At 44.2% G+C, this 17,419-nt stretch overlaps 1 protein-coding gene across 17 annotated transcripts in view; it reads right to left on the bottom strand.

Annotated features, from left to right (window-relative positions):
- Positions 1-17,419, bottom strand: part of LOC110497637 (gephyrin) — a 127,414-nt gene that overhangs the window by 5,649 nt on the left and 104,346 nt on the right. For 10 of the 17 annotated variants that reach the window (XM_036954628.1, XM_036954619.1, XM_036954618.1 and 7 more), the window contains 12 exons: positions 13,211-13,253; positions 12,349-12,486; positions 11,339-11,383; positions 4,690-4,782; positions 4,435-4,490; positions 3,812-3,931; positions 3,506-3,564; positions 3,175-3,328; positions 2,850-2,971; positions 920-1,007; positions 294-367; positions 71-135 (listed from right to left, as the gene is read on the bottom strand). In XM_036954628.1, the coding sequence (XP_036810523.1) occupies positions 71-135; positions 294-367; positions 920-1,007; positions 2,850-2,971; positions 3,175-3,328; positions 3,506-3,564; positions 3,812-3,931; positions 4,435-4,490; positions 4,690-4,782; positions 11,339-11,383; positions 12,349-12,486; positions 13,211-13,253 (1,057 nt within the window). The remainder of the gene's footprint in view (positions 1-70; positions 136-293; positions 368-919; positions 1,008-2,849; positions 2,972-3,174; positions 3,329-3,505; positions 3,565-3,811; positions 3,932-4,434; positions 4,491-4,689; positions 4,783-11,338; positions 11,384-12,348; positions 12,487-13,210; positions 13,254-17,419) is intronic. The other 7 variants (XM_036954617.1, XM_036954622.1, XM_036954625.1 and 4 more) reach the window with 1 other exon arrangement.

Below are 17,419 nucleotides of genomic sequence, written 5' to 3'. Positions count from 1 at the left end.
AAAAAAAACACACACAAAATACTGCACACACGCACGGTACACATGACATGCAGATCTCAGTATGAAGTACCTGGTAGAGCAAATATCAGTTTCCGTGCCCCGTCAATGTCTACAGTGGCGAACGTGGTGGGAAGACTAAAGAGGAGAGAAGACAAACTCCGTGAGACCTTCATGACTGACTATCCATCTTGTCTAAACCAGCCTAACTTCATGAATTAAGAAGGCATAAACTTTGGTACCAAAATGTATTTTTTATTTAAGTTTTGTACAATTAAATCCCCATCACGTCTCACCCTGGCTTCATAAAGACCCGTCCAAAGTGGATCTGGGCATGGAGGTCAATGTCCAGCACCTGCTTCAAGTAGTCCTGAAACACAAAAGAGATACACTGTAAATACAATATAATATCATAGAATGTATTTCATGCCCGATAAAGTTTCCCTGAGTCGATTTTGATATCGCAAAGAATATATGGGCGAGAGGTTGAACATCGAATCGAATGGAAACTTTGTGCATCTCTAACATGTCTGCCGGTCTCTGACAGATGGTGAGGTGTAAAATGTGTGATCCAATCACAGAAGTAATTGGAGCAGAAAACCCAAAGAGGGAAGCAGAGAACTCAGCTAAGCAGTAAACATACAAAAGGTCAGCCTAACCAGCAGGTTCATCACTAAGGAGTAACAGCTGGGTCAGAACAACAGATGGCAGCAGAGTGCATAAGTTGGACAGTACGCGAGGTTCAACATAGAAAACAAACAGTTGTGGCAAATTCCAAAATGAGTTCCAGCCCCTACTATCTAGCCACGACGGAATTGATTTCGCTCTCACAAACACACCTCTCGCTGCCCCACCTCTCATCCCCTTCTCTCTCTCTCTTTTATTTATTTTTAATTAACATTTCATTTTGTTTGGATCTTACCTTCTCTCCCATGGACACGCCCCCTGAGGTGATGATGACATCAGCACGGCTAATGCCCTCGTTCAGGGCATTGAGGAGGTCGTCTGGGCTGTAGGGGAACGGTCATAGTTTAGACCCTCCTATCTTTCTGATTGTATATATATACACAGTGCCTTGCGAAAGTATTCGGCCCCCTTGAACTTTGCGACCTTTTGCCACATTTCAGGCTTCAAACATAAAGATATAAAACTGTATTTTTTTTGTGAAGAATCAACAACAAGTGGGACACAATCATGAAGTGGAACGACATTTATTGGATATCTCAAACTTTTTTAACAAATCAAAAACTGAAAAATTGGGCGTGCAAAATTATTCAGCCCCCTTAAGTTAATACTTTGTAGCGCCACCTTTTGCTGCGATTACAGCTGTAAGTCGCTTGGGGTATGTCTCTATCAGTTTTGCACATCGAGAGACTGAAATTTTTTCCCATTCCTCCTTGCAAAACAGCTCGAGCTCAGTGAAGTTGGATGGAGAGCATTTGTGAACAGCAGTTTTCAGTTCCCTTCCACAGATTCTCGATTGGATTCAGGTCTGGACTTTGACTTGGCCATTCTAACACCTGGATATGTTTATTTTTGAACCATTCCATTGTAGATTTTGCTTTATGTTTTGGATCATTGTCTTGTTGGAAGACAAATCTCCGTCCCAGTCTCAGGTCTTTTGCAGACACCATCAGGTTTTCTTCCATAATGGTCCTGTATTTGGCTCTATCCATCTTCCCATCAATTTTAACCATCTTCCCTGTCCCTGCTGAAGAAAAGCAGGCCCAAACCATGATGCTGCCACCACCATGTTTGACAGTGGGGATGGTGTGTTCAGCTGTGTTGCTTTTACGCCAAACATAACGTTTTGCATTGTTGCCAAAAAGTTCAATTTTGGTTTCATCTGACCAGAGCACCTTCTTCCACATGTTTGGTGTGTCTCCAAGGTGGCTTGTGGCAAACTTTAAACAACACTTTTTATGGATATCTTTAAGAAATGGCTTTCTTCTTGCCACTCTTCCATAAAGGCCAGATTTGTGCAATATACGACTGATTGTTGTCCTATGGACAGAGTCTCCCACCTCAGCTGTAGATCTCTGCAGTTCATCCAGAGTGATCATGGGCCTCTTGGCTGCATCTCTGATCAGTCTTCTCCTTGTATGAGCTGAAAGTTTAGAGGGACGGCCAGGTCTTGGTAGATTTGCAGTGGTCTGATACTCCTTCCATTTCAATATTATCGCTTGCACAGTACTCCTTGGGATGTTTAAAGCTTGTGAAATCTTTTTGTATCCAAATCCGGCTTTAAACTTCTTCACAACAGTATCTCGGACCTGCCTGGTGTGTTCCTTGTTTTTCATGATGCTCTCTGCGCTTTTAACGGACCTCTGAGACTATCACAGTGCAGGTGCATTTATACGGAGACTTGATTACACACAGGTGGATTGTATTTATCATCATTAGTCATTTAGGTCAACATTGGCTCATTCAGAGATCCTCACTGAACTTCTGGAGAGTTTGCTGCACTGAAAGTAAAGGGGCTGAATAATTTTGCACGCCCAATTTTTCAGTTTTTGATTTGTTAAAAAAGTTTGAAATATCCAATAAATGTCGTTCCACTTCATGATTGTGTCCCACTTGTTGTTGATTGTTCACAAAAAAATACAGTTTTATATCTTTATGTTTGAAGCCTGAAATGTGGCAAAAGGTCGCAAAGTTCAAGGGGGCCGAATACTTTCGCAAGGCACTGTATGTATGTATGTATGTATATATATATATATATATATCCATCTACAGTTCTGCAGACACAGGTTTAGTCCTGGACGAGGAGGAATGTGTGTCCATGGAAACCGGCCCAATGTTTTCTAGGAGGGTAGACAAGCCTATAGTTATTGAGGGTTATGTTCACTGACTTGTCTCCGACGATGCCCAGGTTGATGGTAGGATATCCGTGCTCCTGAATGGTGGCCAGCAGTGTAGATCTGTTACTGTCCCGGATCTTCCCTGGGTGCAGGTCATCCTCTGGGTTCAACAGCTACACACACACACACACGATTACTTTATTATCCATTGTCTATCGGAAACCATCTCACATCCTGCAAGATCTTCCCATCAGACCTGGGATTCCACCAGACCTGGGATTCCACCCAGAAATCGGTTGCCGTAGTACCCGCCTCTCTAACCCCAGGTATTAAAGACACCATGAGAGAAGGCAAAAACGTGCGAGCTTGCGCTCACCTCGTTGCCAGTGGACATGACAGCCACCACGGGGAACTTTTGCACTTCCACCTCAGTGACTCCTACGGTGGCCAGCAGGCCAATCTCAGAGGGGCCCATGTGGGTTCCCTTGGACAGGACACACTCCCCACGCTTTATATCATGACCTATAGGCCTGGAGGGAGGGGAGACAGAGGGCTGGCACTCAGACATACATGGCTGTTTGGTATAGTACTGATACAGAACAGCATTCAGGAAAATTGGAATTTCAGTTTACTTCCTGAATTGACTGGATTTAAATGGAATTGACCCCACCAGTCCTGATTGGTGCAACCCAAAACTTATCGCTCACCTGATGTCCTGTCCAGGGCGTGCCTGTACCAAGATCCGCACCTCCAGCTCTTCTGTGCCCTGCAACGACATACAGTACAGTATATTGTAACGAAGAGGATTGTGGCAGACGAGTAAGTGTATGTACAATATACAAAAGCTGTCAGTTTGTGGAGAGGAGGTACAGGAGACAGACGAGAGAGTGTTGAGGGAAACGGGGAGTGAGTTGAGAAAGAGAGAGGAGAGAGACAGACCGTATGTTATTGTACAGTGTATTCCAGTAAAGCTCGTTGTGACAAATTGAGATTGGGACAGGAAGTTGACTCACGTCCTCAGACTCTCGGAGCAGTTCAGTGTCCTCCACCTGCACCACAGCATCCGCCCCACAGGGGATAGGAGCCCCCGTTGTCACCCTCATCACCTGACCCGGCATCACCGTGTGCGTGGGCTATAGGGACACACACAACTTGGACATTATAAAAAGGTGTTAAACATGCTTATGACTAGAATTTTAAGGCATTATAGCGGCATAATTATGCATTATAACTGCCGGCATGGAGTAGAGTTAACATTACAATTGGGAAAAATCTAATTGACTGTACGCCATTTTTCACAAGACGCACTTGAGCAACTCTTGAACACGAGACTCCACAGTGGAGGCCGTGTGACAATTGTAAGAAAGCCGAGCAGAGCGTTGCAGAGACAGGGTCTGTGTGTAGAGTAGAGCCTGATATAACTCTGTGTAGAGGTAGAGAGAGGACATGGTCTGTCTCTGTGGAGTCTTGTAATCACAGCTGAGCCAGTGACCTGTGGAACTCCACGCTGCAGGACAGCCCATGGGAATACACGGACTCACACAGAGGTAGGAGAAGGAAAGAGAGCTCCTGTTATAGTATGTTCTCAAAGCAACACTCCAGAATATCAGGGCTCACAAACTGTAAAGGACCTCACCTGCTGTCCTGCCTGTGACTCTCCAATAATGAAGCGATCTCCAGGACCATCAGCCGCTGAGAGGAAGAGAGAGAGAGAGAGAGAGAAAGAGGGCGGGAGGGATGGGGAAAGCGATAGCAGGAGAGAGCGAGAGAACTGTGAGACATAAATAGCTGAAAAGGGTGCAATGGTCAAAAGACACAAAAACAAGCATTAAAGTCTAGCGTTAAATGGTTTGCAATCTCTCAAACTACTGCACTCGTCCTGGCATCTCACCTCGCACGGCGTAGCCATCTTTGACTGACGCAGGGAACGGAGGCAGGTTGTCTTTGGCGTAAACATCCTGCGCCAAGACTCGACCCATCCCATCTACAACAGTAGAGCAAAGTGCAGTGGAGTGGAAATAGGAGAAAAGGTAGGATGGGAAAGAGAGAGAAGAGAAACAAGTTTGTCATTTCACACATCAATAGGAGGAGAATACACAAGGTGTGATATGCATGCTGGCGGGGTAGGCTGTGTCCCTCTATGTTTTGGTTAATGCTTGTGTGTGTGTATGCAGTGCAGTGAGGATGGGCCAGAGAACACATATAACCATGCTGCCACACAACCTGTTGACAACAGCACAGAGACAGATGCTGGTAGGACAAGACAGGGTGTTGAGTAGGTTGTGAAGAAAAACAAAAATCGAGACACACAGATAAGCCTACATCACATGAAACCCTTGCTAGATGTGTGTGTGCGTGAGCGTGCGTGCGTGCGTGAGAGAGAGGGAAAGAGAAGGCTGGGGGAGCCAAGTGTTACACTGACGCTAGCTAACGCAGCGGAGCTACGAATCACAGCCACACACGCGCACGCACGCACTCTCCTCCGTGGAGAGAGCGGAGAGCTCACTCTCAGCACATAAAAGAGAAATAGCAAGAAATACAGAGAGAGAAATAGCGAGAGAGAGAGAGAAATAGCGAGAGGATAGAGAGCGAGAGAGAGAGAGAGAGATAAATAGCGAGAGGGAGAGAGAGAGAGAGAGAGAGAGAGAGAGAAAGAGAGAAATAGCGAGAGGATAGAGAGCGAGAGAGAGAGAGCGAGAGAGAGAGAGCGAGAAATAGCGAGAGAGAGAGAGAGGAGAGAAATAGCGAGAGGGAGAGAAAGAAATAAAGAGAAATAGCGAGAGAGAGAGAAAGAAATAGAGAGAGAGCAAGAGAGAGATGCGAGAAAGAGAGAGAGCGCAAGCGGGCTTCTCCTCTATTGAAGGATGATTAGAGGAGACTTACTGTTCTAAAATACCACATCTGATGAGCAGCTAAATATAGAACATGTCTTTTATACCGTGATCAAACAGATGGATACGGAGGTATCTATGGAAACAGACGAATACACAGCGAATGGAGCGCCACGACACACTCGCCACGCCTCCGTCAAGCTGGCTGACAAGACAACCAAAATGTAGCTGGTTAATAACAATCGCACAACTCCCCATGGAACGCAAGACAGAACTCAACTACACACACAGCAGAAAATACACACACACACACAACGACAAGACAGGTAGACACAAGGGGCCCTCAAAAATAGCATATGTTTCTCTCTATTAGAACAGAAAAACTGCAACCTGATGCATTACACACCACAACAGGAGCAACAAACAAAGACAGATACCATAAAATATTCCCACTACACTTTATTTCCTCATAACAGGACAGACAGACATTCCTGATGCCTGGTGTGTGTGTGTGTGTGTGTGTGTGTGTGTGTGTGTGTGTGTGTGTGTGTGTGTATGTATGTGTTTGTACACCTGTGATAGCTTTACTACCAAAACACCAACAGTGATTCTTACAACACCGGCACAGCCTCCACCTCCTGAATTTAGTTTAAATATCCAATCTCCATCCCTCTGGGCCCATCAATCTCTTAGGTGTTCCTTTTATCATTATATTAACCAACAAGAGAAAACAGCACTTTGTAAAAGTACCCTGAGCCCTTACTTACTGCCATCGGAGAGAGTCAACAGGCCATTTCAAAGATTCATGAAGAGTTTTTCCTGGCGCCGCCGTTACGCCATTGCCCATATTTACTTTGGGTTGGTCTCAGAGAGCCTATGGCCCGTCGATGCACTAACTCACAGTGTGAGTGATGCTCAACTTTATCTCACACAGTCGGGCTTCTACACGTACTGTTTTCTTTCAGAGACAGGACAGTTGGGAGGAGAGATTGTTAAAAGGACAGTGGGTGAAGAGTGCCTTGGTCTGCCTTTCTTTTTGGACAGTGGGTGGGATTCAAACTGCTAGACCCCCCTCAGGCGACCTACAACCACTGTTGATTGGTGAGGTGAACTTATCGCTCTCGCGAGCCCTTTTGTTCTGGGAGTTCAGGGACTTCTTGTGTCATCACCTTCCTGAATGTGTTCTTGGGTTACGTTAGTGACGGGGTCATGCACTGGCTTTGTGATTCCCTGACGCTCTGTGCGTTAACGTCACAAAGAGTGTGTGTTCCTTCCTGTCCCACTGTCTGCAGTGTGCCTCGCTCTAGGCCACATATGTCAGAGTCAAGGCCCGCGGGCCACATCCGGCCCGCAAGAAGGTTTTTTACGGCCCCTGGGATGATCTTGATTTATTATTAGAACCGGCCCGCAGCAAGCCGGCAGCCCGCAGATCTTTTACACGCACCAATACTACATTTCCCACAATGCAAAGGTGACGCACCGAGCAGTAGGCTGCTTCATTTCAATATTTATTGGCACAGCAGTCGTCAGCATCACAGTAAAATTAACTTTCAGATACCCATCAAAAATGGCAAAACGGAAGGTGGATACTGAGAACCGGGGGTTTCAAACAAGGTGGGAGTCGGAGTATATGTTCACGAAGGTAGCTGGAAAACCTGTGTGTCTTCTGTGTGGAGAAAGTGTGGCGGTACTGAAAGAGTATAATCTGAGACGACATTATGAAACGAAACACGCGGACAAAAACAAGAATATGGACATGGAACAAAGGCTACAAAAGGCCAGTTTTATTTTGGCAGAAGAGATCGCTAAATCAGCCCGGCCATTTACGGAGGGGGATTTCATCAAAAACTGCATGATTAAAGTTTGTGACGAAGTTTGCCCAGAAAAAAGGCAACTCTTTTTAAATGTGAGTCTGAGCAGAAACACCATTGCCGAGAGAGTAGACCAGTTGTCCATCAATCTAAAAGAGCAGCTTGTGAAAAAGGGAAAATATTTTATTGCATATTCCTTGGCTGTGGATGAGAGCACCGACATTTCTGACATTGCCCAGTTGTCAATTTTCATCCGCGGAGTGGACTCCAACCTAAGCGTGACAGAGGAGTTTTTGGCTTTACGTCCTATGCATGGCACAACTACGGGGCATGATTTGTATGAAGAGGTGTCAAGATGTGTAAATGAGATGGAGCTGCCTTGGGAAAAACTCGTGGGTTTGACAACCGACGGAGCACCTGCGATGTGTGGACACAGGAGCGGACTGGTGGCGAAGATACGGGAAAAGATGCAAGAGGAAAACGCGACAGGTGAGCTGACAGCTTATCATTGTATCATACACCAGGAAGCGTTGTGCGGTAAAGCCTTGAAAATGGAGCATGTAATGAGCATCATCACGCGCACAGTTAACTTTATCAGAGCCAAAGGTTTGAATCACCGCCAGTTCAAGGCATTTCTGACGGAGTTAGAAACGGAGCATGGTGATTTGCCTTATCACACAGAGGTGCGATGGCTAAGCCAGGGAAAGGTGCTTCAAAGATGTTTCGAGCTTCGTGAGGAGATTTGTCTGTTCTTGGACAGCAAAGGGAAAGACACAACACAACTCCGAGACGAAATGTTTCTGTGTGAAATGGCTTTTCTGTGTGACATTACGAGTCATCTGAATGCAATAAACTTGCAGCTGCAGGGTCGGGATCGTGTCATCTCTGATATGTACAGTACAGTGAAGGCATTTAAAACCAAACTGACTCTGTGGGAGACGCAGATGCGGAAAGAAAATTTGAGCCACTTTCCCAGCTGCCAGACCATGAAAGAGAAGCTCTCTACCAGTGCGTTCCCGAGCACACAGTTGGCTGATAAAATAGGTATGCTTGCCGCTGACTTTCGACGCCGATTTGCTGACTTTGAAGCACAAAAAAGCAGGTTGGAACTGCTCGGTAACCCATTTGCTGTTGACGTGGAAAGCTCACCACCAAACCTCCAAATGGAGTTGATTGACCTCCAATGCAATGATGCACTGAGGGCAAAATATGCGGCAGTGGGTGCTGCGGAGTTCGCCCGTTTCCTCCCCGGCACAATGCCCCAGCTGCGCATCCAGGCTGCTCAAATGTTGTCTATTTTTGGCAGCACATACCTGTGTGAACAACTGTTTTCTTTGATGAACCTGAACAAAACATCACACAGAAGTCGACTTACTGCTGAACACCTCCACTCAATTCTGAGGATTTCTTCAGCTCAGAGCCTTACCCCGAACATTGATGAACTTGTGGAAAAGATGGGACACCACCAAGTATCACCCTCAACCTCAGACAAGTGAACATTACTGTGCAATCACATATTTAGAGTTTTTACTCAGTTCAAGTTTAAAAGTTAAAATTTAATATTTGTTTTCACTGCATGTTACTTCTCCTTAAACAAAGTGTTGTTTTTGATTAATAGATTTTTGCACTTTATTTTTTTGTATTTCAATCCAATTATATTTTTAAAATATTTCAGTTGAGTGGATGATAGAAAATTGCTATTATTGTTTTTTCTTTGAAGTAAATTTAGCCCACTTTTGCTAAAATAGAAAATATAGTCTACTGATGGTGCCTTGAATACCGGTTTCTTTCATTTAATGTTCATGTTATGGGGATATTTATATAAAGGAAATTTGTCTTTTGTGTCTGTTGAAAATTAAAGATTACTGACAGAGCCATAAGAAAATATTGCTTTATTTATCTGATCATATTGTAATATATTTGTTAGGTTTTCAGTAGGTTCAATTAGGTTCACTAGACTATATGCGTCATTTAAAAATTTTTCAATGAACATTCGAACAGTCCGGCCCTCGTCTTGTAGCTGATTTTTTTATTTGGCCCTCCGTCCATTTGACTTTGACACCCCTGCTCTAGGCCTTACTCGCTCGAGCCTGATTGGTTGGGTGCCTCCCCCATCCCGTGGTGGACGACAAACTTGTGCCCAGCGGCTGTTGCATATGCAGATGATGGGAGATGGGAAATGACAACACAGAAAGCGCTCCCAGAATTGGGTCACTCACTTCTCTCATGGCCGACAGAAAGAAGAGAGAGGGGGTAAGAAAGAGAGAGAAAGGAGGAAAGATAGAGAAAGGAGAGAAACGGAAACGTCTCTAACATATACAAAATCTATTATTCAGGCTTGGAGCAGAGAACAAGTGAAATCAATGGAGCAGGACGCCCTGCAAAAAAACTTAACAAGCACAAGGAACATGGTTGTTCTGAGACGTTTTGTCTGAGCTGTGGGGTGTTTTGTTTCCCCAGTGTTCAACCCTGTGTGTCTATGTGCTGCCTGGGTGGGTAGTGGGCATCTCTTCTACCCACATAGATTCCAGTCACAACTGGCAGGGGGTGGATGAACTCTTGAGCCCTCACATTTGACCTTCGCTGTGCTGGCAGAGGGCGGTAGGTATGGCAGAGTAAAACCCGCCCACTCCTGCATTTACATATATATATTTTTTTTACATGCATTACAAACTCCTCCCGAGTTTTTCTAACACGGCGTGGGTACTGAACCCAACTGCTCAGGCCATCGTGGTGAAAGGTCCTCCATAAATGTACAATACTAATGTAATATGAGGAGGAGGATAGTGGGTGGGTTTTGCAAGCAGCCAGATCATGCAACAGATTCAGAAGCAACCGCAACATCAGCACAAGTAGCAGCCTATGGCCTGGCCTAGCCCCTTTATTGCCCCCTAGTGGTCAGGAGATGAAATGACCCAGTGAAGAGAGAGGAAGGTGTTGTCGTCGTCCCGTCGCCCACAGACCCCCAACCGGAACCCTGTCTGCCATGGTCTGGGCAGTGGGCACTCTGGGAAGTGGGCAGGCAGTGGGGGTGGTGTCATTTTTTTTTTTTCATCTTCTTTTCAGTGGGGTGGTGGTTGGTGGTGAGGAGGGAGGCATGACGTCACCGATGACATCACTGACCTGTGTAATGCCAGGGCGCCAGGGAGGAGGCGACATTAGCATGATTGGCCCACGGGCCCCCAGCCACAGCTCTCCTCTCCTGCTTTGGCGCTCCTCCTGTGATGGCTGTGGCGGAGATAAAGTAAGGTGTTGTTTTTTTTCCCCCAGTCCGCCCCACTCTAGGGGCCAAATGGGCTTAAATGGGGTCTGCTCCACCATGGCCTGCCGGGGGCCACGCAGGTTAGGGGCCGTCGTTGTTGCTCACACACGTGCTACATTATCCCAACCACCCCCAATATATAGCACTGCACACCCCTTCCCATAGACACACACAGAAGCCATAAATATACCAATCAGCAACACACTGCAGGCAGCAAGGTGACTGAGGCCATGAGTCATTCAACATGCACCGGACACTGCTCTCAGTTAAGTGTTGGTAGAGAAAACAAGACGATGGATGGAGACAGAAATAAAATATGGACCCGGTTTTCATTCTGGACTTGTGTATACTATGGACTCTTGTTATGTATGGGTGACCATGCTCCGTATTCTAGAGAGCCATGGGTCAATTCTACCAGAAGCTAGTTTCCCCAGCTCTATTCATAGTGTAAAATGTACTATCAAGTGTGTCTTTGAAAAACCCAGATTACTTGGTGTAAACGAGCAGCCTAAGCACCTAAAGTTGACCTATGTGAAGTCACAATGTGCTGTTTATTGGCTTGCAAAACAATCAATCAATCAACAATCAAGCCATTGAAAGATGAGAACAGGCAGGTAGGCGGGGACTCAGACAGACCGATAGACAGGGTGGAATGGAGAGCATCTGGGTCAGGTGGAACAGCTGTAGGAACAGAAACATCATGGGCTCAACACACATATGACACAGACAGACAGTAATACAGACAATAGGTAAAGGGAACTACAGACAGAGGGTCAGGGGTATAGAGAGGGTATGGCGTCAACAGCCATACAGAACATCTACAGGCAGAGGGTCAGGGGTATAGAGAGGGTATGGCGTCAACAGCCATACAGAACATCTACAGACAGAAGGTCAGGGGTATAGAGAGGGTATGAGTCAACAGCCATACAGAACATCTACAGACAGAAGGTCAGGGGTATAGAGAGGGTATGGAGTCAACAGCCATACAGAACATCCACAGACAGAAGGTCAGGGGTATAGAGTCAACAGCCATACAGAAAATCTACAGACAGAAGGTCAGGGGTATAGAGAGGGTATGGAGTCAACAGCCATACAGAAAATCTACAGACAGAAGGTCAGGGGTATAGAGAGGGTATGGGGTCAACAGCCATACAGAACATCTACAGACAGTAGTGAAGACTGAGTGAGCAGTATGGCATCAACAGCCATACAGACAGTAGTGAAGACTGAGTGAGCAGTATGGCGTCAACAGCCATACAGACAGTAGTGAAGACTGAGTGAGCAGTATGGCTGATGTTAGGGATCGAAAGAAAGGCATGTCCGGTGACACGGGCATGACTGAGCTTTCTGTACGTCTCTCCGTCGGTCTGTCTCTCCGTCGGTCTGTCTCTCCGTCGGTCTGTCTCTCCGTCGGTCTGTCTCTCCGTCGGTCTGTCTCTCCGTCGGTCTGTCTCTCCGTCGGTCTGTCTCTCCGTCGGTCTGTCTCTCCGTCGGTCTGTCTCTCCGTCGGTCTGTCTCTCCGTCGGTCTGTCTCTCCGTCCGTCCATTTGTGTTTTGGTCTGTCCGGCCGTCAATTTTCCAACTTGTCTCTGTTGGTCTGTCCGTCCGTCCCACTGTCAGTCAGTCAGTCAGTCCGTCCGACCCACCTCTGTAGTTGATGATCTCAGTGCCGAGCACAGGGGTCATCTCCAGTACAGTGATGAAGGCCTTATCCATGGAGGTGAGGGGGAAGGGAGACATGCGGTGCCGGCGAGCCACCTTGGTGATGTCCACTGCACTGTGACCTGATGGACAGAGAGACGGGAGAATGGTGAAAAAGAGTGTAATGGGGAGGATAGTTGTCTTTCACCATCACACATACTATGACTGTGATGTAGTTCTAAGTAAAACTACTCTTCAATAAAGCAGCTATCACCAAAGTCAGTGCTAGTAAGAAAAGCCAAGAGCTATAAGCGTAAGGCTCTAATCTTTCACTCAACTTTTGTGAGGACGACTAGTTTTCCCCCTGAGTTTTATTAGGGAGCCCCCCCCCCCCCCCCAACACTAGTGCTGAGCTGACAGATGTCGGTTCAGTTATTTTAATTCCATTTCGTGTTTCCCATGTTGCACACATTGTGCTGCAGTTTCTCTAGAAACAAATCAGATAATGCCCGAACTGTGCAATGTAATAGGGAGTTGCAGTTTCCAATAGGCCAAAGTTCTACATAACTATCACGTTTTCTGAGCTAAACTATCTACAATGACCATAATCCATTGAGCAGGTTACTTAAAGTAATGCGATGTGAATAACTGATGGTTAAGAAGTGGTCAGGTACTACCACCATGGGACTTGTATCGTTTTATTCAGTGTTATTAAAGCACTCAATCCACATTAAGCATAGTGCATTTAATGTAAAAAAAGTAAATCAAAACTGAAATTGAGAGAGAAAAATAAGCACTAACATACACACACACACACACACACACACACACACACACTCACAGAAAATTCTCAATCAAATAACTTACTAGCTCTCAGGATGTTCTCTTTGCTGCCACACCGCGACTGAACCTACAGAAAGCGCGAGAGAGAGAGCGAGAGAGCGAGAGGGAAGATAGAGAAGGGGGGGAAAAAGAGAAGGGGGGGAAATGGAAGAAGAACAGCGAGAGAGAAATGGTTGAGGTGAGACCACAATGGGAATAAAGGCCTCTGTCCAAAAAGGATACAAACATTCCACACTGGCCCTAACATACTGGAATGGCCATATACATTCTACACATCCATCAACTTCTAACGCAGAACATAGGGACAATCACAATCAATACAATCCTCAGAACATGAATGGCAATAAACAAAATCGATAAGATGAGGCTCCCTTAGGCCAAGGATAGTGGATCTGTTTCACTGAGCGGAACATGTGTATGGGGAAAGTGGGAATGGATAAGGGGCACTGCTTCATTGAGGTTTAGGTTTGGTTTAGAGTTGGTTTGGGAAAGAGGTGGGATTCGCTTCCCATCACAGTAGTACAGCGGTCTTTTACAGGTGTTTATATCTATCTATATATCTATCTATAATTAGGGCTGATTTAAAGTTTTCATAACAATCGGAAATCGGTATTTTTGGGCGCCGTTTGTTTTTTCACCTTTCTTTAATTTTTATTTAACTAGGCAAGTCAGTTAAAGAACACATTCTTAATTTCAATGACGGCCTAGGAACGGTGGGTTAACTGCCTCGTGAAGGGGCAGAACGACCTTGTCAGCTCGGGGATTCAATCTTGCAATTTAACAGTTAACTAGTCCAACGCAATAACGACCTGCCTCTCTTTCGTTGCACTACACAAGGAGACTGACTGCCTGTTACGCAAATGCAGTAAACCAAGGTAAATTGCTAGCTAGCATTAAACTTATCTCATAAAAAACAATCAATCATAATCACTAGTTAACTACACATGGTTGATGATATTACTAGATATTATCTAGCGTGTCTTGCGTTGCATATAATCTGACTGAGCCTACAAGCATACAAGTATCTAAGTATCTAAGTATCTGACTGAGCGGTGGTAGGCAGAAGCAGGCACGTAAATATTCATTCAAACAGCACTTTTGTGCGTTTTGCCAGCAGCTCTTCGTTGTGCGTCAAGCATTGCGCTGTTTATGATTTCAAACCTATCAACTCCCGAGATGAGGCTGGTGTGACCGAAGTGAAATGGCTGGCTAGTTAGCGCGCGCTAATAGCGTTTCAAACTTCACTCGCTCTGAGCCTTGGGGTGGTTGTTTCCCTTGCTCTGCATGGGTAATGCTGCTTCGATGGTGGCTGTTGTCGCTGGTTCGAGCCCAGGGAGGAGCGAGGAGAGGGACGGAAGCTATACTGTTACACTGGCAATACTAAAGTGCCTATAAGAACATCCAATAGTCAAGGGTTAATGAAATAGAAATGGTATAGAGGGAAATAGTCCTATAATAACTACAACCTAAAACTTCTTACCTGGGAATATTGAAGACTCACGTTAAAAGGAACCACCAGCTTTCATATGTTCTCATGTTCTGAGCAAGGAACTGCACATATTGCACTTTTACGTTCTTGTCCATCACTTTGTTTTTGCATTATTTAAACCAAATTGAACACGTTTCATTATTTACTTGAGGCTAAATTGATTTTATTGATGTATTATATTAAGTTAAAATAAGTGTTCATTCAGTATATATATATTTTTTTATTTTTTAATCCTTAAAAAATAAATAAATAAAATATATATATATATATATATATATATATATATATTTTTTTTTTAATCCTTAAAAAATAAATAATATATATATATATATATATATATATATATATATATATATTTTTATTTTTTAATCCTTAAAAAATAAATAATATATATATATATATATATATATATTTTTTTTTATTTTTTAATCCTTAAAAAATAAATAATATATATATATATATATATATATATATATATATTTTTTTTTATTTATTTTTTAATCCTTAAAAAATAATATATATATATATATATATATATATATATATATACACAGTGCCTTGCGAAAGTATTCGGCCCCCTTGAACTTTGCGACCTTTTGCCACATTTCAGGCTTCAAACATAAAGATATAAAACTGTATTTTTTTGTGAAGAATCAACAACAAATGGGACACAATCATGAAGTGGAACGACATTTATTGGATATTTAAAACTTTTTTAACAAATCAAAAACTGAAAAATTGGGCGTGCAAAATTATTCAGCCCCCTTAAGTTAATACTTTGTAGCGCCACCTTTTGCTGCGATTACAGCTGTAAGTCGCTTGGGGTATGTCTCTATCAGTTTTGCACATCGAGAGACTGACATTTTTCCCATTCCTCCTTGCAAAACAGCTCGAGCTCAGTGAGGTTGGATGGAGAGCATTTGTGAACAGCAGTTTTCAGTTCTTTCCACAGATTCTCGATTGGATTCAGGTCTGGACTTTGACTTGGCCATTCTAACACCTGGATATGTTTATTTTTGAACCATTCCATTGTAGATTTTGCTTTATGTTTTGGATCATTGTCTTGTTGGAAGACAAATCTCCGTCCCAGTCTCAGGTCTTTTGCAGACTCCATCAGGTTTTCTTCCAGAATGGTCCTGTATTTGGCTCCATCCATCTTCCCATCAATTTTAACCATCTTCCCTGTCCCTGCTGAAGAAAAGCAGGCCCAAACCATGATGCTGCCACCACCATGTTTGACAGTGGGGATGGTGTGTTCAGCTGTGTTGCTTTTACGCCAAACATAACGTTTTGCATTGTTGCCAAAAAGTTCCATTTTGGTTTCATCTGACCAGAGCACCTTCTTCCACATGTTTGGTGTGTCTCCCAGGTGGCTTGTGGCAAACTTTAAACGACACTTTTTATGGATATCTTTAAGAAATGGCTTTCTTCTTGCCACTCTTCCATAAAGGCCAGATTTGTGCAATATACGACTGATTGTTGTCCTATGGACAGAGTCTCCCACCTCAGCTGTAGATCTCTGCAGTTCATCCAGAGTGATCATGGGCCTCTTGGCTGCATCTCTGATCAGTCTTCTCCTTGTATGAGCTGAAAGTTTAGAGGGACGGCCAGGTCTTGGTAGATTTGCAGTGGTCTGATACTCCTTCCATTTCAATATTATCGCTTGCACAGTGCTCCTTGGGATGTTTAAAGCTTGGGAAATCTTTTTGTATCCAAATCCGGCTTTAAACTTCTTCACAACAGTATCTCGGACCTGCCTGGTGTGTTCCTTGTTCTTCATAATGCTCTCTGCGCTTTTAACGGACCTCTGAGACTATCACAGTGCAGGTGCATTTATACGGAGACTTGATTACACACAGGTGGATTGTATTTATCATCATTAGTCATTTAGGTCAACATTGGATCATTCAGAGATCCTCACTGAACTTCTGGAGAGAGTTTGCTGCACTGAAAGTAAAGGGGCTGAATAATTTTGCACACCCAATTTTTCAGTTTTTGATTTGTTAAAAAAGTTTGAAATATCCAATAAATGTTGTTCCACTTCATGATTGTGTCCCACTTGTTGTTGATTCTTCACAAAAAAAATACAGTTTTATATCTTTATGTTTGAAGCCTGAAATGTGGCAAAAGGTCGCAAAGTTCAAGGGGGCCGAATACTTTCGCAAGGCACTGTATGTATGTATGTATGTATGTATGTATGTATGTATGTATGTATGTATGTATGTATGTATATATATATATAAAAATCGGCCAATTAATCGGTATCGGCTTTTTTGGTCCTCCAATAATCGGTATCGAAAAATCATAATCGGTGGACCTCTAATCTATAGAGAGATATATATATAAAATACTGTCTGCAGTACGTATATAACCCCTACCTGGAACCTCTGAGACCCAATGCCCCTGGCCTAAAAGGAGAGTGACACATGAGCAAGCTAAGGTCTGGTGGAACAGACGGAGACCCTCTCTACCACAGTACACACAGTACGACCAAGATTAAAATCAACCAACCAACCACAACTCAAAAAAAGACCAGCACTACTGATGACACACCGATGCAGTCAAAAACACTGACGGGGAGAGCAGAGAGAGCGAGAGAGAGTAGGAAGGGATGAGAGTGAGGAGGCACAGCATGGTCCTACAGCCCACACGAACGAAAGCGAGAGCAGAAATACGTGGCATCTTAATGGAGACAACAGAGGATGAGCAGAGAGAAAAAGACTATTGAACGGAACTTATAATCC

Source organism: Oncorhynchus mykiss, chromosome 19 (assembly GCF_013265735.2).
Source record: "Oncorhynchus mykiss isolate Arlee chromosome 19, USDA_OmykA_1.1, whole genome shotgun sequence".
NCBI lineage: Eukaryota > Metazoa > Chordata > Actinopteri > Salmoniformes > Salmonidae > Oncorhynchus > Oncorhynchus mykiss.
The sequence above is the reverse complement of the archived record's forward strand: the minus strand, read 5'-3'. Positions and strand labels throughout refer to the sequence as shown.